This window comes from Amphibalanus amphitrite, unplaced genomic scaffold (assembly GCF_019059575.1).
Source record: "Amphibalanus amphitrite isolate SeventyFive unplaced genomic scaffold, NRLGWU_Aamphi_draft 000100F_arrow, whole genome shotgun sequence".
Lineage (NCBI taxonomy): Eukaryota > Metazoa > Arthropoda > Thecostraca > Balanomorpha > Balanidae > Amphibalanus > Amphibalanus amphitrite.
The window spans coordinates 1,099,706-1,123,211 of NW_024881595.1; the positions used below are offsets into that span (position 1 = coordinate 1,099,706).

The 23,506-nt window shown below is 51.6% G+C and overlaps 1 protein-coding gene across 3 annotated transcripts; it reads right to left on the reverse strand.

The window, feature by feature from the left end:
* Positions 1 to 830: 830 nt before the first annotated feature.
* LOC122380505 (protein ROP-like) lies at positions 831 to 13,992 on the reverse strand. 3 transcript variants are annotated; one of them, XM_043363699.1, is made up of 7 exons: positions 13,801 to 13,992; positions 12,665 to 13,360; positions 10,474 to 10,698; positions 9,945 to 10,139; positions 7,219 to 7,500; positions 4,034 to 4,321; positions 831 to 3,261 (listed from the first exon to the last, which is right to left on the reverse strand). In XM_043363699.1, the coding sequence occupies exons 2-7, from the start codon at positions 13,334 to 13,336 to the stop codon at positions 3,154 to 3,156; spliced, it is 1,770 nt and encodes a 589-aa protein (XP_043219634.1). In that variant the 5' UTR covers positions 13,337 to 13,360; positions 13,801 to 13,992; the 3' UTR covers positions 831 to 3,153. The 3 variants fall into 3 exon arrangements, with proteins under 3 accessions (XP_043219634.1, XP_043219635.1, XP_043219633.1); XM_043363700.1 differs by having other exon boundaries at positions 13,808 to 13,962; XM_043363698.1 differs by lacking the exon at positions 13,801 to 13,992 and adding an exon at positions 13,569 to 13,587.
* Between the last annotated feature and the right edge of the window lie 9,514 nt (positions 13,993 to 23,506).

Below are 23,506 nucleotides of genomic sequence, written 5' to 3' on the forward strand. Positions count from 1 at the left end.
TCCAAGGATGTGAATGGCTTATACATAGTGCAATGAGATTCAGTACATGACTGCTGTTATCAGCGTATGAGGCGTTACACTATGTGCCGTTGCCGACAGTTTTATTTTTGTTCTTGTTTTAAGGATATTTGTTGGAGTGTTCACTGTTGTACATAGGGTACTCGTCGCCTCCTGCCTTGTTATGAATTGTTGCGAGTTATGTGACGATGCACTTGGGACTGGCTATAGCTTTAGCCTGCCAGAGTTTATCTGAGGCTGTATGTGTATATTAATCCTACGTTACATTCTACTTATTCCTCAACAAGCTTCTGTGAGCTCCTTGTTATTTGTCTCCGCATCGTTTTTGAGACTCCGAGTGACCGGTCTTCTCGACTGGGTGTAAGTGGTCGTTGTACTGTTACAGGAATGCGTTCCTCCGCTCAGAGGAGCCTAGCTCCGTCCGCCGGATCCTGGTGGGGGAGCTTCCAGTCGATCTTAGGATGCACGCGCAGGGTCAGATGCGTCGTATCCGCTGGGGGAAAGAGCGCAGGCTGAATGATGCCTGTAAATATATGTGAATAAATGAAGGTGATTGTATCTGATCATAGTCCTTTCGATCGCATCAACTGCTGATCGCATCAATTGCTGATGAGAGCGGTATTCGCCATGGACTGATCCGAGCGACTAGCACGTGCGCCATTAACACGTCTGGGATCAACCGACAGACAAGCCAGAATTAGGCAATGCATCATCTATGCACGACAAAATGATAGCCAGTCATCGGGCTTTCTTCTGTAGCAGACTAATCACCACCGGCGACGCGATAAGTCCTCCATCAAAGACCGGTTTTCTAATGCAGTGACTTTATTTCTATCCGATTGGCCCGCCATGGGTCATCAACTACCGTTACGTAGCGCACAAGACAAACCTCTGTAAACGGTAACACTCCGCGACCTCGCCGCGCCGCCGCCCGTCTGCCTGCGTCACTACTCGCCGCTAACTGCCTCCACGCGCCGCTACTCGTCCCCGCTGCGCCGCCAATCGTATCTGCCGCGCCGATCCGAAGCTGCGGCTCCACCGAAATACCCAGAATGGCTCTCCGGCTGGCCGGGGAGAGATAGGCAGACTGGGCACGGAGTGCGGAAACCAGCAGCGAACCGCGGCAGCGTCCCACGAACACACAGGTCCGCGTTATTGCGACAAACGGGTGCCTACCGGGCGTATAAAGCCGAAGGGACGCTGCAGGACCGCAGGCGCGATTATGCTACAGCTGGCTCGTACGGGAAATGCTGATACCGAAATGTCCGGATATCGAACGGACTGTAGGAGATGCAGCCGGTCGTTAGGATGAGGCATACGAGGCAAAATGGAAAAATTGGGACAAGCGCAGCAGAGATTGGACTAGACAATTCGCAATAAGGGGGGCAAGCGGGATAGATGAAATACATACATCGATGCTGGCAAAGGTAGAACAGGGCGGAAAACGTCGTACACGACGCGCCTATTTGGTAGAGGTAAAGCCAAGCACACCTATGACTTTCAGCGAGAGATGGCTGCGACAGCTGGACTGAAGCGAGCGACTAGACGGTCAGATAACCATATAGAGCCGAGGTCAGAGGCCGCGGAATGATCGGGCGACGCGCAGAGGCCGGCAACATGGCGACGGGGAATGTCCTGTACCTTACGATCAGTCGTGCCGAGCAAATACACAATAAATAAAATCATAGGTACAGTCAACGAAATATAGCTCCAACACATAACAATACTATTTTACGGTTCTTGTGTGACGACGGCAAGCCGTATAAACAAAACGCCACAAGAACAGATAATCACCTCCCAAAGAATAGCATTGATCGACATAAAACAGCAGCAGAATCCACCACCACCACACCATATTATCACATAAACTAAAGCTGTCTCGAAATAACATTCGCCAATTGACAGCCACGACAGTGAGTGCTACAAAATCATAGGAAATTATTCCACCGGAATTAATGAACTAGGAATGACCGCCTAAGGAATCAATACAGCTTCCGTACTAAGATGTGCATACGGATAGCAAATGTGGCTGCAGTTTACAATAACAAGCACCGCAATTAACGGACACTACTCGAGATTCCCGATATAGATAACCTAGATATTTGGATAAGCACTTAGTACACACATAGACGATATCTAAGTTAATCTGGATAGTGACGCGATCCGGGCCGGGACTTTTCGGAGAACTGCGAGTGCGCTCTAGCCTAGCCGACATCCAGCCCTTACCGGACGTTAGGAGGGTTGTTTGATATAATACGGTGACGAGCTGGTCGTACCAGGAATGACACCTCTCGGTCACCGACGCATTGTCCGCCGGCGTCGCCAGCCCGCGACTACCAGCGTGAATGATCCCTCAATGTCCGAACTCAATGTACCGAAGAGTGCGAACACTCTTCGGTAAATTTCGCAGCGAGGCGGCACTGCCACCGCAGTCGTTCTAAAGGGACTCAAGCGGACGCTGGTACGTAACGCCTTCAGACTGTGACCCCATCGAACCCCCGGGATATGACGCGCGAAACGGGCCAGATAGACGCAACCTGCCCACCAGAGTCACTACCTCAGGCCCTAGCCGCACCCGCGAGGCCTAACGAGCAGAGACCTAACGAGCAGAGGCCTAACGAGCAGAGGCCTAATGATACCTTGGCTGAAGGGCCGAAGTTGCTGCTAGGCGCTGACGCTTCCCTGACTAGTAATACCACTACCAGCGCTCTGCGGCAAGACTTATCAACCTCAACAAGCGACGGAAGGACGTGACAAAGTACGATGATAAACAAAAACCGGTGCTGAAATATCACCCAACTGAATGAATCACGCAAACGCCAAACTCTACCCGGTCGTCCTTCAACCCCAACTCAGCCTCACGAAGCAGCTATGCTCCCAACTCTAGAGGTCTACTCACAACGGTATGTGCCGTTAGGGGCCGATCACACTGCAAACTCAGGGTGGACAAGCACTAGCGGCGAGTTCGGACGCGCTACCGCCGGCGCCCGCAGAGCCCCCATCTTCCCCGTCTACAGCGGAGTCCTCACATCCCACCCCGCCCGAGACGCCGCAGTCGGGCGCCGCCGCCTCCCAGTGCCCTCCTCACCGGTCGGCGGGGGCGGTGGAGGCGGTTTCTGGTGGCTCGAGGCGTACCTACGCCGGCCCGCCGCCCAGCTTGGAGAGGTTCTTGAGGAACTGGCCGGGCGTGATGAGCTGGTCGCTGCCGATCACCACTTCCCAGTTCTTCAGGGCGTTGGTTACCTGACGACGGGGTACCATATCTCAAACTCTGTTCGCATATATAGCGTGTGATATGTCTCACATCAGCCAGAAGCTGCCACAGTAAACATACGAAGTGGAAACTAGTAACCACCCTAAAACTCAAGAAAGCGAGCAACGAATGGCACCACAAACTACGTTCGTGTCCCACAAACTTCGCATGTTTCATGGGAGGGTGAGCGTCCTTCCCGCATCATGAAAAACTACGCCATATATTAGAATGTTATCCAGTTCAGTGTTGTCAGCTTCTTGAGAAAGTTCACACGCCTCGAGTCAAACGCTATCAGCGGTGCGTTTTTTTTTGTGTGGTAACCGACTCTGGCATATAAATGAGCTGTCCACATTTAACGAGTATTAAGGTAGTTACGTCCCGCCCAACGTTCAAATACCGTTTAAACGTCAGAGCTGTGAGGCTCAGGGTCATATCATGAGCGCTGAGGTTTAACACACTCCCTGTGGGCTGGGAAGTGCCTGAGCGCCGGGCACCACCTGATGAATTAATAGTAGGTAGCTCTGGGGCCGTATTCACGTCGATCATTTTCATAAGAATTTTCTTACGTATGGCCTACTTCTTAATAATTTTTCTTTTTATTGTAATCAAGTGAACTCGTCGATAAAAACTAAACAAGTGTCGACGTGAATACCAAATTATACTTCCGAAACAAAATCGACTTGCGAAGTCGACGTGAATACGGCCTCTGGAATCCTTCCAAATTCGCATCATGGTGCTAGTCATCATGGTGCTAGTACTGACCTCATAGGCGCTGCGGATCTCGCTGTAGGACAGGCCGCCCAGAACGTAGACGATGAGACGGGGGACGTTCTTGACGTTCTGCGCGCCCTTGTCCTTGTGCCAGTGGCCGTAGCGGGCCGTGGTGGGCGTGGCGCGCGGGTAGCCGGCCGTGGCCGCACGACCGGCCAGGAACGGGAAGTGCTTCTCGTCCAGTTTCAGGTCGATGGCGTCCTCCATGATGTCTTTGATGACGGGCGTCCAGCGCGACATCTGGTAGGTGTGCTCGGTGATCCGCTCCTTGCGCGCCATCTGTTGGCGGGTGTGATGGTTAGTGTTGCACGGACCGGCCGCGGCTGGCAGCGGAGACAGTGCCGGCCGGTGGCCGGCGTCGACTTTACCGGAGCCCTTCCAACGGTAGATGTAGAAGCTGGGGACAATTCACTGTGTTTTCGGACATTTATATGATATGGTCGGAAACTTACAGCACGCAAAATTCATGCCCAGGAAAATGTCACATCTTATAACAATTACAAATAACAAAGAACAATTATTACAAATTTAGTAGGTAAGGGCTTAGGCCTTAGGCCATACGATTTTGAGAGAAACGATGAACATGAACATGAACTGAGACAAAACTCAACAGTCGCAATGGGCTGGCTATTAAGTAGATGCCTAAAAAGAAAACAATGCCAAAAAATCCACACCAGCTAATACGGCACACATAAAAAATCAATTTCCTGAAATATGAACAGCCGCATAAACTCAGTGGCAATCAGAGGTATGTCAGTTTTCGTTTAACCCGCGCCCGGCTGGGGGTCCTGGATTTCCACGCCCTGCTGGGGGGGGGGGGTGTTTGAACACCCCCCCCCCTTGTAACTCGGCTCCTGGGCCACGTAGCGATACGCGGAAGGCGGCGTTCGAAAGAGCGTCAAAAATAATGACGAAATCACTTCGGTCAATTTTTTGGTCAGGTCAAAGGTCAGGTCACCAGAGGTCATTGAAGGCAAAATTTCGCCGATTTCCAGGTCGAATGTCGACAATTTCCAAGAAGCCAACGCATAACTCGGGAACCAATAGAGCTACAGCGCCACGGAAAAGCGCATTCGATAGCCCTATTAACGCCCTTTCTGAATAATTCTCTCAGATTTGACCTAACGTCAACGGTTTTGCCTGCAGGGGGCAAAAACTGCAAAAATAGCCGATTTTTTCGGAAACAGTTTTTCTGCAATAACTTTTGACCCAAGCCTTGTACGTGCTTACTTTTACCGGCATCGTGTTCCTCTCGTCAAGACGCATCGAATGAACTATAATTTGACCTTGAAAGGTCAACTTGAAAATTTGACCTCAGGTCAAGGTCATGACCTGACCGGAAAGGGTCATGTTGCATATCAGTCGATCCGTATCGTCGAGCTGACCACATCTAAGGCGTTTTCATCGCTCCAGCATGCCTCTATCAAAAGTTATTTGCGAAAAACTGTTAGATACCATTCGTGACCTAAGATGACCTCAGGGCATAAACAAGGGTCACGGACACCATTTTCATGTTCAGTATGTTTAAACCACTTGTAATTCGGTGTTTGGGAGTGTTTATAATGTCTTTCATCCAAAAGAGGCGCATTTCAATTTTCTCCCATTGACTTATAATGGGGAGGTCGCAAAATTGACCTGACCTTAGGTCATCGATATCAAAATTCTGAGATATACATTTTGTACATGCTATTGCTCTTAGCAATCGCTGAAAGTTTCAAAACGATCGGTCACTCGGTGTAGCTATGACAGACATTGCAACTTTTTATGAGGTGAGGTCACTTCCAGTGACCTGGTGACCTGACCTTGAATGACCTTGGTCTGAAATTTTCGCAACATGTGTAGAATTGATGTATGATAAGGTGTACCAAAAACGGCGGCGCTCCGCGCCGCCGTTTTTGAGATATTCGCGAAAAACCACAAGGGGGGTGTTCAAACACCCCCCAGCAGGGCGCGGGTTAACTGCCGAAACTGTGGGGGTCGATACCTGTAAATCATGTCGAGCACAAAACAATATAATAGAACAGAATATAACAAAAATATCGAAAAAGTACAAAGTAACTTGGTCAAAAACGAAAATCACTCATGGAAACGGAAAACAAACAAGGCCTGACCAATGACCATGTAACGACAACGCATTTTCAAACCCAAGTCTTACGACTTGAAACAACAACCAGCCAAATGACGACACATGTCCAAGAAACAATAAAGTTGTCTCGTATGTACAATTGACTAAAAAAAAAAAAAACTCAGTGTCTTCGGAAGTCACCACGAATACACCTGTGATGCCTTCAACAAACAAAAATCCTGGAAGAAACCCAGCCAGCAACATCCGGGACCGGACGAGATCTCCCACATCCAACCACGTCATGCCACGAGTGGTCCATCAATGCTCGCCCGGTCGTGCAGAATCAGTCCACAGGTCCACCCAGCTCTCCACCACCTTCTACAGCTCTCCACGTCCACTCCTCATAGCTTCCACACCGAGAACCGCCCTGACCACACCACCAAGACTCGCCACACAATGTTTCCAATCCAACTACCAATCTACCAAACCCCAGAGGGGACCAACATCACCCCAGCAAGAAACTCCGTCCGTCCCATCGGTCCAAAAAAAAAACTCCACCTACTCCCGGTGAAGTGGACACCCCGGTGGCGGCCGCTGCAGTCCAGGACAGAGAGCGGCGCAGGGGGGCCAGCGCGGCGGCCGCCCTCCGCAGAGGCTCCGAGTCCACCGAGGAGCCCGTCACGGTCTCAGCCTTAGACTCGCCATACTGTCAGCGCGGCGACTGAGGTGAACGCCGGGGTCGGGGATGGTGCTGCTAGGGTGAAGTTTAGTTTGGTCATAATAAGAGCGGAGTCGGGGCGGTACCGTATGGTGTGGAGATGTAATGGCAAACCATCAAGCAGATGACTGGTACCCATATGCTTAGCGTGTTAATCAGACGGTGCCGCGGCAGGCCTCTATAAGGTGGGAAGCCATAGGGCAGTATGCGGAGGCAGCCGTTTTCGCTATGATCCTGCAATAATAAATGCTCCGGCCTTCCTGCTCTGTTATAAGTAGGTACGAACATTTCAAAAGCGACGCACGTTTAGTATCCTACGGTGGACAGTATCGTGATCCATTTCGTGTTTCAGCTTCTAATGGGTGGCACCATAACCACGATTTTAGCACTTACCGTGTGGATTTTCTTCCTGTTTCCGTCGACCACCACGTTGAGGCCGAGATTGGCCAGGTTGGTGATGATACTGCGGTCCTCGGCAGGGATCTGCGCGTGCTGAATCAGCTTGTTGAGGTTCTCCTCGCTGATGCCGTTCTTCACCAGGATGTAGAGCAGGATGATCCTGATCTTGTCGTACGTGGTGACGTTCTGGTCCAGCAGGATGGGCACGATGTTGCGCATGTGGTCGCGGATCTTCTCGCCCTCGGCGTCAGTACCCATGGCCAGATCCTGCTCCACCTGTGGGCGGAGACGACACGCGGACTCCTATAGTGACACGAACTACACATGCTGCCAGTGTATATACAGTGGCAGATGTGACCGGTGAAACCAAAATACACACAAAACTAGTAATGAAAGTTAACCCGGCAGTTGCTGGGGTATTTCGCCACCCACCGTTTGCTGGGGGGGGGGGGGGCGTTAAACGCCCCCAGCCGATAACTTGAGAACCAATAGACGCAGCGAAACGCACGAGGCGGCAAACGAAAGAACGCGACGAGACGCTTCAGATGAGTACTTTAAATTTGAATTTTGAGGTCACAGGTCGGGTCAAGGTCAGGTCAAACACCTGAAATCCGGCTTTCAGTAGCATGGACTTCAGGACTTCGCAATGGGTGCCTCTCGTCATAAGCTCTGTCAAAACGGTGCACAATCCATCATATCAGGCCTACAAGAGTGTCAGCTCCATGTAGGGGTCAGTCAAGCATAGGTCAGGGTCAAGGTCAGGTCAACCGGGTAGGCACATATCCCCGAAAATCAAAACTGATATTCGCAGCCTGTGACACTTGTTTTGTGGGTAATTTGGGGCGTAGAACACGATGGTGACATTTATTTTACCATAATTCATAGGTGTACGTGTTTGGCTAAAAAAGTTCAATTTAAGAAATGCATGTATCATGGTCGTGTAGTCACTAGAAATTGCCAAGATTCAGTTCAAGATTTTGGAAAATGCGGAACGATAATCAATAATCGAAGATAGCCATTTGATTGTTCATGGTATAGGCAGTCTAATGACGTTCACGGCATGTCTGTATGTCTATTCTGTGATTTTATATGATTTTTTGAACATATGCCGTTTTTGGTCGAAAACTCAGAAATCATGACGTCACTAAAACCTCGATATCTCAAAAATTTTCCGACCGATTTTTTTGAAACTTTGTCACAATAAACTTCAATCGATTCCCTACACGTAACTAAAATTTGGCGCGCCGCCGTTTTTATGCTATGGCCCGGCGAAAAAAAGTGGGGGCGTTTAACGCCCCCCCCCCCCCCCAGCAACTCGCGGGTTAACTAGTAAGACGCTACAAGAGTCACCGCAGCTTTTGTAAATTAGCATCACCGACCAGTTGAATTAACATAAGGCCGACTCCAGCATACACAATACACATTCATATTGTTTGATTACACTGGTCTGCGTGATTTATAAGGTCAATGGTTTCTCAGCTGTTTATAGGACAGTTTTTCACGCTGATTCCGGAAATGGAATTCGTTTTGCTCGATTAGCTCGATTTTTTAAGATACGTCGTTTTGCTCATATGTTCAAAGCTATGCTGAATGGCTTAGTATAGTTAATCACACAGAAGCATATATATGTTTAAACTGCAAACTGACCCGCTATAAGTGAATTCCGATTACAGTACACACGCACTGCTGTGACGCAAATGGCCTTTTCACGGATTTTCGACTGTGTTGAGCACATGGGACGTCCCTCTTCAAGCACCAGCAATAGTCCGCCAGGAAGTTGACGTCCCACCGACCCTTATACCGTTTTTCCATCACACTTTGTGGCCACACAGTCTTTGTGGAAGCATTCTACCTGCTCTTCACTACAGTCACCAGTTTTCTGGTAAATAATCGAGATGGGACCTAAAAAATTGCAAAATGTATCAGCATGCCCACTCCAATGTGCATATTAATGCATCGGTGTGTATCCTTGACATAGTGTGGGAGCTCGAGCTAATCGAGAAAAATGGATACCTACCTTTTCCGAATTCGGCACACAAAACTTGCATCAGAACAGTTGGGAAATCTTCCATCTTTGGGGAAAATGCATCAGTATGCCCACTCCAAGATTTAATATATCAGTGTGTGAGCTGTTATCCGTGACATAGTGTGAAAACGGGAGCTAATCGAGAAAAATGGATAGCTTTGTTGGATTCAGCACACGAAACTTGCATTATAGAACAGCTGAGAAATCTCCAACTTTGGGGAACAATGTATTAGTATGCCCACTCCAAGATGCATATTAATATATCGGTGTGTGAACTTTTATCATTGATATAGTGTGAAAACTCGAGCTAATCGAGACAAATGGATAGCTTTTTTGAATTCAGCACACGAAACTTGTATTAGAACAGATGAGAAATATCCAACCTTGGGAAAAATATATCAGCATGCCCACTCCAATGTGCCTATAAATGCATCAGTGTGTGAACTTTTATCCTTGACATAGTTCGAAAACTCGAGCTAATCGAGAAAAATGGACAGCTTTTTCGGATTCAGCACACGAAACTTGTATAAAAATAGCTGAGAAACCTCCGACCTTTTGAAAAAAGTTTTGAAACGCAGGCCAGTGTTATAGATGTTTGCATTCCACATCACGGGGCAAGGTGAAAATGAGGCTCGCCATATCCGACGTCTACTCTATACCCTTCCCGCATTTCCCTACTACCCCACCACGTTACCTTGCAGAGTTTGTCGACGTATCCCTGGTAGGAGGCCATGCACTCTCCGGCCAGGTGCAGGTGGGTCGAGTACTTGCTCAGCTCTTTCTGGTACTGGGGCATCTTCTTGATCATCTGACTGAGGTCGCGCATCGACGCCTTGTCCGTCGACATGCCGCGCTTGTTCTCAATGAACTTCTTCATGTTCTTGGTCACCTGTCAGATAGACAAGTGAGTTAATTTCAACGAAAACGAGATTGGGTAGATGATTTAGCTTTCTGGCCAGCGAAACACTCAATCCAGATTCGAAATCGCCAGTGCGAAAAGCTTTATTCTTTGCTTTCGTCCATTCATTTACCGACCCAATTCATTAAATCATCCGATTCATTTTTTCATTTTCGATTCATTTATTCATTCATTCAACTACCGATCTTCCCGAAATACCTCACCACGTTACTTCCAAACTCAACCCACTTCACATACCCCGTCGTCCTCCCTACCCCTTCCTTTCCCGCTCCCTCGACTGCCCCGCACTGCCAGTCGCACCCACCTGCTGCGATACGATGGCGATGTGCTGGTGTCGCAGCTCCACCCACAGGTCGTCATTGTCGTCCAGCAGCACCTCCTTGGGACTCTCGCCCTGGCTGGCCTCGTACTTGTAGACGTCGTTCTCGATGGGCAGCAGGTCAAAGGCCATGGCCTGCAGGGTGAGCTCGTGCAGCAGCGGCGACACGGCGTCGAAGCCGCGGTCCAGGATCAGCAGCTGGGAGCGCGCCTGCAGGAGAGCGGGGTAAGTCAGCGCTGACAGCTAAAGAAGGGCCCAAACGCAGCTGGCGCTGTAATGTGCGGCTCGCAGCGGCGCAGCGTGAGCAGCGGTGCTTACAGTGACCTCGTTAAAGCTCCCAGCGAACCTCATTGCACGCCGAAACTTGAGCGTCCGTCTACTCATGCATCGCAAATGAGCAGCACGTGATTGACATGCTGCCAGCTGCACTATTCACATACTCCGCTCAATGTAAAACAATACATCTCGCCCTCGTTGCCGCCCGGCCGGCCGTTTAAACGAATTCTCCCGTTCTCGTAACCAGCTTCTCTCTGAATGACTGAATGTATTTCGGTCGCTACCCGGGTTCCTGCACGGACGGCGGCAGATCTGGCGTTAGGAGTCGGTCGTCAAGCAAGGCCAGGCATGTCACCTTCTCCAGTGGGGCTCTGTCAGAGACAGGCTACCTCTGAGGTGCCCAGGGAGGGGAGCGGACCACAGCGGACTACTGTCCCAGTGCCCGGCAACACAGTGCCGACCGCTCACAGATTAATCATACGCCATGGTGTGTGCATAATTAAAGTCGGGCTTCGGGACGCGAGGATCCTGGCTCGGTCGGTCGTCCAAGAGGTGTTAGAATACAGTCAGTCTGGTGAGAGTCAAACTGAAGTTGCTGTGTAAAAGAGGCAGCTGGACGGAGAGAAAACAGTGAAGTGACGAGGAGGACAGACGAGCGGGAAGAGAGGCGTGAAAATCACTTCAGCAAGACAGTTCAGACGGACGGGACGAGACGGAGGAGAGCGACAGAAAAACAGGTGAGAACTAGAGCGGGAGAGTGAAGTTTATCTGCCCCACGTATCAGACAGCTTAGGTGAAATTTCAACAATGCCAGGAGTGGATTCAAAAACATTTATCAGGTCTTGACGACGCAAATAAACAAATAACTTGATTTCATAGCAAAAAATAACTTGATAATAACTTGTTGAATAACTTGATTTACAACAACATGACATTCGCATTATTTTTATTTTTTCTTTGCTGTCGGAAATACAGAAGCTCATTAGTGAAAAAGGAACGTCAAATCACCGAAGTTCAATATCGGTAGGGCTCCGTCTCTAGCCGACATTATGTCGGCTTCAAAAAGTGACAATCGAGGAAATCTCTCGACAGCTTCAAATGACTCATCAATCATCACAAACATGTGATATAACTAATGGTTAGTAGTTAGCCATCAGCACAAAATACGCACTGTTGAAACATCTATAGCTTGGAGGTGCCTCAATAGTTCTTTGCGGGAGAAGATGGACCCAAATACCCCACAAAGTATCCAGCGTGACCATCCGTGTAATGGCAGGGCGGCAAACGGGACCAGGTACGACTGCTCGCCGGTCACCGAAGTAGGGCGGAGGTAGAACGGCGCACGGTCAAAAGGTCACGAAGGCAGGACGCCGCCTCTTCCGAAACGTATGTGGCGTGTCGGAAGGTCAGACGGCCGCCGGGAAACGAACTGGAGCGGGGAACAAAGCGTCTGGGGTGTGGCGGGCACGACGGAGAAGGGCTAACAGACAGTCCGCAGCGTCGTGGGTACGACGGCGGCGGGCTTTGTGGGGCGTCTGGGTACGTCTGTAAGGCGACAGGTCGGAAAATATCGATTGGAAAGGAAACCGTCGCATATTAACAATAAGCGAGCTGGCATGCTATGAATGGCTTACTAACATGGCAACCGTAAGATAACCATTTGGATTCAAAGCCTAAGTGTCATGAAAGAAAAGTGCTACACATATTCCTAATGTCGTTCCGGACCCGACCAACTCAAGCTGCATCTCCGGCGGTTTCCCCATAAATTTACGGTCCCCCATCGTCATATTTCACCCTCCCCGCGCCGTCCACCGCTCCCACAGTACGCGAGTACATCCCCCACTGGCCCGGTGCCAGTACCGCCGGAGGGAAGCCCTCCACGCCCTCCATCGACCCTCACCTTCTCCGGAGACTCTCCCATGGTCGGCTCGTCGGCCTTGTAGGCGTCCAGCTTCTGCTGCACCATCTGCGCCAGCTCGACGTTGTAGTCAAAGTCGCTGCGGTAGCGCACGTTCGGGTACTCGCCCAGCACAGCGCAGAGGGTGGCCAGCTGCTGCGCCATCCGCTCCATGGTCTGGGGCCGGCTCGGCGCGCGTGACGGCCCGTAAAACACCGGGAACGTCTCCTCACAGTCCAGAGAGAACACCTGCGACTCCTGCGGCAGGAACGCGATGTTGATCTCCTTCAGCGCCTTCACATACTTGGAGACGTTGGCATTCACCAGCATGTTGAAGCACTCGTCAGGACACGCCTCCGTGAAGAAGATGTGCGCAGCGCGGTACATGGTCCGCGTTGGGATGCCAAAGTCGTTGATAATGCCATTGATGGATTTCTCGGTGGGTTGTACCAGGTAGACGGCCTCCAGATGCTGCAGTGGCTCCCGCTTCTTGAAGATGTCCTCAACAATTGTGATGCCCTCCTGTGCCAGGTCGTGCATCTTGGTGCATGCTGAGATCATCCTCATGCTCAGCTCGTCAACCACCAGGACGCGCCAGTCGGGTGTCGAGCCTTTCTTTTGTGACTTGATGACAATGTCCATGATCTTCTGACCCACAATCGTTTTGAGAGACATGGTTGGACGATTGAGATAATGAATCTGCAAGGAAAACAATTACTTTTGTAAGCCTGTATCAGTGTTGGTCAATAAGCAATGACAAGCAAACAAAACCGCAAACCAAAGCATTGCTCAAATGTGCATGAAGTGACAGCCTAGACCCAGCAGGATACATGTTATCAATATAAAAAGTGTGACCATTTGTCCATTGATAAAAAATGCTGCATTATTAACTGATTATTGTACCTACACACACAGTCATCATGTGTACATCAATAAACCCCACCTAAACCTGAACCTCGAACTATGCTGATACTCATGCAGCAACTGATGGATAATTTGCAATAGTTCAGTATCAGTTGCAAAAGAGGTAAGATATATCACAGCGAAAGTAGGAACATGGTAGCTTACAACAAAACAAAAAATACGTCAAATTTCCAAATAAACTATAGCGAGAAAACACGATCACTAACTTCACTTACCGCTTACCAATGGCAGAAGCAAATGGCTTTCCTCCTTATGAACCACCCTTGAGTGAATTTAACAGCATTAGAAATAAAGGTACGACCAGTATAGTTCTCTATATACCGTGTGTACGACTTCAGATGACAGCCCTCAGCAGTCACCACGCCCCCGACTACTCAGAAAACAACGCTCCGCTTCGCCGTCACCGCTGAAGTCCGCAACAATCGATTGTTGGCATTGGGGCTTGAGGCGACATCTCGTGGTAGTGCTGCAGGTGGAGTTTTTGGTTTCACTGCTAGGTGGCGGGTGCTGTCCAAAATCGAGAGCACTTTCCAAAGCGACGTAAACAAGCGCGGCTCCGAACAAAAATCGGTCAGGAGGTCGGAGGCGCGTTTGATCTATCCGTTTCCGATTCGGGGGGAATGGGAGTGACTGGTAAGTGACCCGAAACTGTGTGTGCATTTCCCCTCATTAGTCGCTTCCTCGGATTCATTTGTTTTTCCATAGCGGGTTGGAATGCACGCCTGCCTACCTGGCTTAGCTACCTGTCTGTCGGCAATTATGGCGTCGATTGTGTTATCAGTTTTTTGAAATTAATTTTGACAACACCTGTTGCTGATTCCAAGAGTAATGTGAAAATTGGCTAACATTTGTGTGCTCTTTTGTTGCAGGCTTCTCCATGCTGGTACAGATCAAGATGAATCATCTCAGGGAAGGAAGCATTCCATTGAAGTGAGTCACTTCAGAAGAGTACCTGGATGTGGACGATGAACCACTAGTGCTGAGTTAGTGAGTGGTAGTGCTAGGGAAGCAAGTTTTATCAGTGATGAAGGTGACTGTCTGCTTTGGACCAGTCCGTGTGGTCGTTCCGTGTGGAGATGGAAATGGAACTGTCCGTGACCTCATGCTGCGAGCCACCACAAGATACAAAAAAGCTGCTGGATGGGTAAGTACCAAAGGACTGCTACATACATTTTACAGCTAAGATGCTTGTGATATTTCTAAAATAAAATATAAAGTGAAGTTTGATTGACCACACCTTCATATGAGGCACTTTGATTTTCCAACTGCTAGGTATTTCCAATGCTTGTTTCCTGTTTGTGCTCACTGAGGCTGGGCATGGGCCATCCTTATTTGAAAATAACCATGTGTGCTACCTGTATGATTTGAAAGTGATGGAAATTGAACTCAGTGAGTTGTTGCAAGTTTTTAATGTTGATGCATGCTGCCACTCCAGTTCCAGCTATGAGCTACATACTAGCTCACTCACTTAATTGATTACCTTGTTAGTCATTTTATTTTGTTTTTAACTGTAGTAATACTTTGGACATTCATTTCACCTATAAGTGTTTATAGTAATGCCAAAGATATATAGGTAATGGGTACTGGTGCTCATATGACTTGGACATCTCTGGCCACCAAACCTATCTGCATTTGAGCAAAGGCTTTAGATGATGATAACCTGATGCAATGACCTGAGGGAGCATTTGTTTATGCTACAGCCAAAGATTTGACCTTACTCAGACTGCTAACTGTAAAAATTGACCACTGGCCAGTGCCTAAATGTCATGAGTGATTATTCATAAGAGTGCAATTCTGGAGTCACAGCCTTGAGGTAGGTACTAAAATGGACTGAGAGGTGCCATTGAAAACTGCTAAACTGCTGAGCCTCTCAATCCTCTATTGCCATTCGTGTCCTAGGTCGGGGACTCGGCTTATCGGTGTACGTGTACGCGACCATTCCACACCACCAGCTCGGTGCAAAGATGGACATTGGACTTGAACATCCATTCGCAGTGTATCTTGGGCTGGACTGGTCTCTCCGCCGTATCAGCGGCCTCTGGGTAATGGTGCCGGTCATTCTTTCAACTGACGTGGCTGTATCTTTCAACTGATATTTGCATGGTTCGCTCGAGCGACACTCATTCCTGTCATTGTCCGATGTGACAGCACGCAGATTTCTGACGGTCCTACCTGACAGCTGTCCTGTCAGACTATTTGACAGCGGTGTCTGCTGGTCCAGTGCACCTACTGTCTGCACCGCAACGGCCGGCACAGGCCCGCCGGAAGTGAGCCATTTCCGGTGGGCGGGTGACGCCGGAAGTGCAGCCGGTCACCGTGATTGATATTTGGACCGCTCGGCAGCGGGACACAGGGGACAGGTAACCCGCTCGGCCGCCCGGTGTTGCACCGGCGGACTGACGGTTGTGCGTTCACCTGATGTGGTCTCGTGCAGCGGCGCCGGTGCGGCCGGCGCTGGGTGGGGAGGTTCCGGCCGCTGCCGCGCTGCACCCTCAAATTTGGTGCGCCGCTGCGGTCGGAAGCTGATGGAAATCTCACCAACACCGGCAGTTACTGGAACTGGTGGATTCTCCCTTTGTGGTATTGCGCTCTGATTCCATGCTCAGCTCACCACTCACCGCAGGCTGGTTGGGTCGGGGTTCGATGGATCTTTGGAGAAGGTACATCGTGGGAATTTGAGAGCCGACTTTCGTTACGGTTTTCACCTGCGGCGAGTGTCGGTTAGTGAGTCTGGCAGACAGACGGACAAACAGACAGTGCGGATGCATGATTATTACATATGCTCATAGGGTCTGCGGGCTATGTTGTGGGTAGATGGGTCGTGTTCTGACCGCGGGGTCATCTAGTGGCGTTAGATGAATGCAGACTTAGTATCACATTTTATTACCTGTATGCACGGAAATCGGGCGGCGCATCCTAGGAACTTTTTTAGAATGAACAGTCTGGCTTTGATGCCCCTTTTTGAATAGGTTCTGCCTGTTTGCACCTGCCTTGCGAAACACACTGTGTAGATGGCTCCGCAACCATAGATGGTCATAGACAAACGCCGCCCCTGCTACTCAGCCTTACCTTACACACCTTTGCCGCAGTCATCCGTAGTGGCGCCTGGCGGCGGAGTTTTGCTTCACTGCCGAGGAGTTATTTCACCGTTTTCTACCGAAATCGGTCTCTGTATCCTTGTGGCTGAGGTCGGTCGATGCTCCCCGATCTGCTGAACATGCATGCTGCTCCTCGGATCGGTGGGCGGAACCTTTCGTGGCTGGTTCAACATGCCACTGCTGGCAGCTAATTGTATGTACGTCGAGTGAATGCATGGATGGGTTGGCTGTATGTATTTGGCACCTCCTTAGATTTCGCAGATTCCTGTTATTTTCATCCTTGACTTGAAATTTCACTTGACTTGAAAATATTGGCAACCTTGTTTGTTCTGTTTCCGTCATAGTCCATCAAATCATTGTGATTTCTGACCGATTTAACATGCTAAACAATTGCAGGTGGCTACTGTTCGTGAGAATCGTTCAGTTCACCCGTTCGATACGGAAATGTTCGTGCGTGCTCGTGATCGTTCACTCGTTCTCGTACTCGTTCTCTTTCGTCACCCGGAGGACCATAAAGCTATTGTTCATATATGTAAAAGTCTATTCTCGATTACTTAGCAAGCGGTTAAAAAAGGGTGAAATACGGCGGTCACAGGTGCAGCGCAATTCGTCGTTCTCGGCACGTCGTTCACGTAAGGCCGCGTCGGCCACGTCGTAACACCGGGCCGTGTCGCGCCGGCGGAGTCGCGTTCGAGACTGTTCGTACTCAGGCCGCGTCGGCCACGTCGTATGACACCGGGCCGTGTCGCACCGGCGGAGTCCCGTTGAAGACTGTCGGGCCCCCGTCCCGTCTCAGCCCTCGTCGTAGCACAACACGTGGGCATGAGAATCAGATCAGGGGCCAGATGACACATATGTGAGCGGCGTGGCGCGGCGGACCGACCGCCGCGCTCCGAGCGCCGGCCGTCTTTGCGAAGATATCCAAAATGCCTATTTGCTCGCTAACAGCTATTATAGCAATGTTGGCCAATGGCCGGTGGTGCATTTTGGTCGGATGCTCTTTGATTAGTGTACTCAGTGATTCCAAACTAATCTGGCATGCCATAAACTTGACAATATGTCAGTCTACCGTTTGATTAGATGCCTCTCTTTCTGGTGACTTACTGATCCACTAGCCGTCACAGTGTTCAGCGTGCTATGCTGCCTGCAGCCTGCCCCTGACTGCGACTGACGAACGGTTGCCGTTGACCCGGTCGTTTGGCAGTCGACCGTGCCATTGTGTTTCGGATCGAAGTCGGGCACGCCACAGCGTTCGAACATGACCGCGCTGTTCCAACCACCAAAATCCCAAGCTAGTATGGGAAGGTAATGAGGTCTATAGGCCAAAAAACTAATTCGGGGTAGCGTTTCTTCATGTATCGCAGGGCATGAGCTGTGTCTGTGTGCCACATGGGACGGCGGGGCCTCGCTGTTCATCCGTGATCTCTGCTACGGACAGTTCCGGAGCCGGCGGCGGCGCCTGTTGACCAGTCTGTCCTCCCGTGTCCGTCTCACCATATGTGCGCCATGAGCTCATCCGGTTCCCGGCGTCACCTGTTCCGCTCTGCTGCACCGTCCACGGCCCGCGTCCAGCGCCGCTATCCGCCGCCGGCAGCTGTTTGTTTACTCTGCCTCACACGTGGTGTGGCGTCCGTCCTCTCTCCTCTTCCGCCGCCGCCGGCTGTGATGTGTGTCAAACGCCGCCGCGTCTCGACCCTGCCCTGTCCGATGAGCGACGGACAGCGACAAGCGACGACCGGCAGAGGCGGCGGCGATTGTGATGTGTGTCAAACGCTGCGTCGTCTCTGTCCTGTCCTGTCTTGTCCGGACAGCTAAGAGCGATAATGGCAGAGGCGGCGGCGGCTGTGATGACACGTGTGTCAAACGCCACCATGTCTCTGTGCTGTCCTGTGCTGTGCTGTCGTATTCTATAATGTGTTGTTCTTTCCTGTCTTGCTCTGTCATTTCCTGTCCTGTGCCGTCCTGTCGTATCCTGCCCTCTCCTATCCTGTCCTGTCCGCTGGTAGTCGGACAGCGCTGACCGGCAGAGGCGACGGTGACGGCAGAGCGGACCGTCTCTCGGTGAAGAGCCCACTTCACGCTATTCCACTGGCCGGTCGCAGCTGGAGTGTCCGCTCGCCGCGCTGTGAGGCGGTCCCTGCCCCGCGGGTTTCGGAGAGGCAGTGACCGAGCACAATGCGCCGTCATCGGTCCCTGTCACTGGCCGTAGCCTGAGGTGGTCGAACGGTGCCCAGAGGGAGGGCGGCGATCAAGGTGGTCTCTGAACGAGGTGCGTGCGTGTCCGGTGAACGCAGCGCCGTAGGGCAAACGAAACGCCACGATATATTGATCGCTGATCAGTCATGCTGGACTGAATTGAATACTGAATTGTGAATATTCAATGAACATTTGGCATTCTGGTTCTCATCTGTCCGGGCTGATTAAATTCGATATGCGAGTGATAATGTGTGAAACGGTTCTAACATTGGATTTGATGCGTGATAATCAATGACCGATAACAGTTGTTTTTCGGCCTTATCACTGGGCCGGTTTAGACGAATATCGATGTGTACATAATGAAAGCAGTTTTCGCCGAAGATACGTCTCGTGTACGGAGGTACATAAACATCGGCCAGCTCGATAATCGGAAGGTTGTGTGATGTATGCCTGTTTAAAAAGTCAGCTTTTCTCCAGTGGCGCCGATTTTGACGCCGCCATCTGCACTCGGTGATTCATTTCATTTTCACTCATCGCCAGGCGTCGGTCGCCTATTAGGGCAATTATGGAGAACAAGTACGCTTTGTGGGACCTCACCCAACGTGCCCATTACGACGTCGGCGTTTCAATCAAGGAAATGCTAATTGGCTCAAGTCTCGCTGGAAATATTCTGGATTAGTTCCCCAACATGGGAAAACCTCTATAACGGGTCGATAATTTCTGAATGAATTAGAGATGAGCCGCGGCGGGCGTCTCGTCTCACGCACAGTTCTGTGGGCGGTGCTGACGGCTCGCAGACCGGGCGTGCACCGACCCTGGGACTAACCGGAGATCAGGGAAGGGTCAATCACACCAGGCTGTGGCTGAATGGTGCGCGGTAGGTACACACGCAGGCCTTGTGAGCATATTTCGAGCGTTGTCACATCGCGTTTGTCATACTCTGATGTTTTGTGTCAAGGGATAGATTGTTTTGTTTTATTTCTTTACCGGCCTGTCAGCTACGCTGTTGAGTTTCATTGATTTTCATCCGACACTCGCTCGCTGCCCCCCCCCCCCCCCCGCCCCGCCCGTCCGGTCGGGGCCGCCCATTGGTTACCTGTCTCGATCCGTACATCCCGACCGGTAGTGAAGTGTCAGGTGCTGACGCCTTGGATGTCGGCCGGCTGCAGCAGCACCGATGGAAAAATCAGTTCAAAGTGGGTGGACGTTTCCCTTGCATGACATAAGGAATGTCTTAATTCGTGGTCTCATTTATGAGAGCGTTCTCGTCTGTGACACCCGGAAGCTCTTAGCCAGCTTCCTTTAGCTTTGTTGTGTGACTATCTAATCACAGGCTCATAAGTACTCCGATTCTCAAGACGAGTTCCTGTCGATTTTTTCACGTCATCCCCGACTCGGCCCCTGTGCTCTCGCAAGCTGATAGCGCCCCGGTGTCAGGCGTCGATTGTCGGGTCTCGAGGTGCCGCGCCGGCCCCGGCAGGTACGGTCAGACTGTTCCCTGCGTCCGAACAGTGGCCCGGGCGTGCTTGTGCCGTGCTTTGACCGTGCTTAGATGGTGCCTTGACTGTGCTTTGATCGTGCTTCGATCGCGTTTAGAGCGTGATATGGCCATTCGTTTGATCGGTGTGTGTCTCGCACGTGCAGACGCGCTCGCGCGGCGTGTATAGTGACTTCGGACCACGTCATTGTGGTCTGCAACGTGGCTCGGCAATCTGCATGGTGCCTCTGAACCGGTGACCTGCCGGGTCAGTCGGCCATGGTGTCTGAGTAGTGGCCGGGTATCGTGCCCTGTGACCGGTGGCTGAGCCGAGCCGAGCGTGCCGTTCTGTGCCGTGCCGTGCTTAGGTACGGTGTCGGGCGAGCTCTCTACAGCCGGGGCTGCTAGTTTCTGTGCCTGAGTGCTCTCCTGTCGAGGTGGGTGCCCGTGAGCCAGCCGAGGTGGACAGAGGCCGGGGAAGTGCCGTGCAGAGGCGGATCTGACGGACGACACGTGTGGGGAAGAGCCAACCTCCGGCGTCTCTCCGGACCGGGACAAGACTGCTAACAAATGCTCTCCCCAGCCGGAGATGCCACTAGAAGAGACAGTCCATCTCTGGGACTGACGTGAAGAGGCCGGCTCTTCCGGAACTGGCGGAGAATGACGACTTTTCGAGAGACACTCGTGTCTCAGGACGGCCTCTGAACGGACGTCTGCGCTGTTGTTCTGAGTCGCACTGTCGCATAAATCAGAGATCGTGAGCGCGACTGTGCCACGCAGTAGCGCGCTGTGCCTCTGAGACTACGACCGACTCCGCGGTGACCTGCCGCGCGGCTGTGAGGCGCCAGCGCGCACCTGGCCGTGTGTTATCGCAGTGTGACTTGGCACGGCGCTGACCCGAGCGGAGGAACCGCGCAGTGTGGCGTCGGGAACCGGCGCGACCGCCGCCTTTCATGTATGCCGCACCACGCGCGGCCCGGCCCCAGCGGCGGCGGCGGCGGCGTCTGCGCCTCCACCCACGCTCGGTGACCTCTGGCTGAGCGCACCTGGTGAGAGGTGTCCGCCCGGGTGGACGGAGACACGTGTGTCGTCTCACACATACTAGCCAGCTCCCAGTCGACAGCTGGCAGCTGGCAGCTATCGCAGGTATCCAACTGTGGCATAGCTGATCAGTGGATTTGAAACGTGCTTGTGAGGCGCCGTGAGTGGTGGAAAAGTGCAGCGATCAAGCCTACTCCGGTGAGCGTTTGAAATGATCAGATCCTGCCATGGTCAGTGAGAATTGAGATCCTGTTGTGGTGAGTCAGGGCCTCCTGTGGTGAGTCAGGTCCTGTCAGGAGGAGAGGAAGTGATTTAATTAGAGGAGCACTCGTCTAGTGAAGACTCCTGGGACACGCGGTAGCTCTGTGCTCTCCCGGATCGCCTCAGCGACACGCAGTGAGCCCCGTTTGTCGGAGGACATGCCCGCCGTGCGGGGGCCCTGAGGCCGGGCGCCGCCCCCGCCCCGTCCACGCACGACCACGGCCGTTCGTCGGCACCGATGGGGTTTCGTCGGCTCCGACGACTGGTGGGAGGGAAGCTGGGACGCCTGCTCGGCTGGAGCTACACGATGCGCGTCGACTCGGCACGCGAAAAGGTAATGCAAATGCGAAAAGAAACAGGAATATGAGTATTGCATAACAGGCACCACGCGTGGCGTAATGCACGTAATAATCTGATAATGTAGTATTTTGCTGCATCAGTTTATGTTTCTCATGTCATAAATATTTGTCTGTTTGGAGTGGAACGCAGGCTTGCATGGACTGTTGATGCTGTCGAATGCCTGATCACTTGTTTGGATAAAGATTCCAGCACATGGTCTGGCTACCCTGCAAGCTGTCTGTTCAGTGTACATCAGAGATCAATAGCAGCACTGTTTGCTGATCTGGTTTATGTCACAATGGACAATGCAAGATACTTTACTAATAAGGGACAGTGAACATTCCACGCATCACTGACCCACCAACCCAGGGGGGGGGGGGAGTGGTGAGGTGAACCGGCCATGTGCTGGCCTCCAAAGCAACATGATTTGAATCTCTCAATGAAAAACCTCGCCAAATTCTCAGTTCGCCCCGTCCAATCTATGTACGTACCAATAGCAGCATCTCGTATATCAGCACTCCGGTATATCAGCACTCTCGACCCACCCACTCCAGCCTCCAGTCCCTCCTAGCAGTCTCAGCTCAACCCGCCCGGCCCCTCCCGGCGGCTGGCACTCTTGTCCCCTCCCCTCCCCGGCCGGCACTCTCAACCCACTGCGCCCGGCACTCACAAAAGTCCCCCATCTGACACCCTCACTCAGCATAGCCCGGTCCCCCGGCACTCCCAGCTCTCCCCGCCCGGCACTCTCAGCTCACTCTCCTGGCACTCTCGGCTCAGCCCGCCCGGCTGAGCCGTGACGGTACACGAGCACGGCTCTCGCCGCGTGTGACGGCCGGCGCCGGACCGGTAACCGGACACGTCCTGTTTTCGGGCTTCTCGTGGCCCCGTACAGCTGCCCCTGCCCCCGTCCCCAGCGCCGGAGGCTACGGGAGGGGAGGGGGCACAGGTTGACCGATTTATGGGAGGGGAGGGGGCATAGGCTGGCCGGTTGATCGATCAGGTGGCTGTGTTTTTAGTCTGGTCTGCTTTTGCCTATTGATGCTCCAGGTTATCTTGATTTTGAAACATCGATATGTCAAGTTTGTTTCGGCCGGAGATCATCGATGCATATTTTTGCAGTTATTGATATGGGCGCTATACGAAAATCAAGCATTTTGATTTTTGTTTGTCTAACAGCATTCTGTTATTGGTACGAATATTGGCACGAATTATTTCAATGTCTTTGCCAGCACCCTGTTGCAGCTGGCGTGCTGAAGTTTTACGAGCTAGTATACTCAAAGGGATGCGTATCTAGCAGCTTGGCGGGGAAGCCACAGTACCGATAACGAGGCTCACGATAGCCAATCAACGGAAGTGGAGAGTCGGACGGGGCCGGGGATTGTCCAACGAACTATCCTTATCGGTCCTATTGAGGTTCCGACCTCAAAAGTCGCCCAGCTCGGGCCCGACCTCAAACGCTGCCACATATCGAAAGTTTCAAGTTTGTATCAGTAGGTACAGATGACTGAG

Coding starts and splice junctions, on each gene's coding strand:
- LOC122380505 (XM_043363698.1), bottom strand. Junction 10,140..10,473: donor TCGCCATCGTATCGCAGCAG/GTGGGTGCGACT, acceptor TCTATCTGACAG/GTGACCAAGAACATGAAGAA. Junction 4,322..7,218: donor ACAGGAAGAAAATCCACACG/GTAAGTGCTAAA, acceptor ACCCGCCAACAG/ATGGCGCGCAAGGAGCGGAT.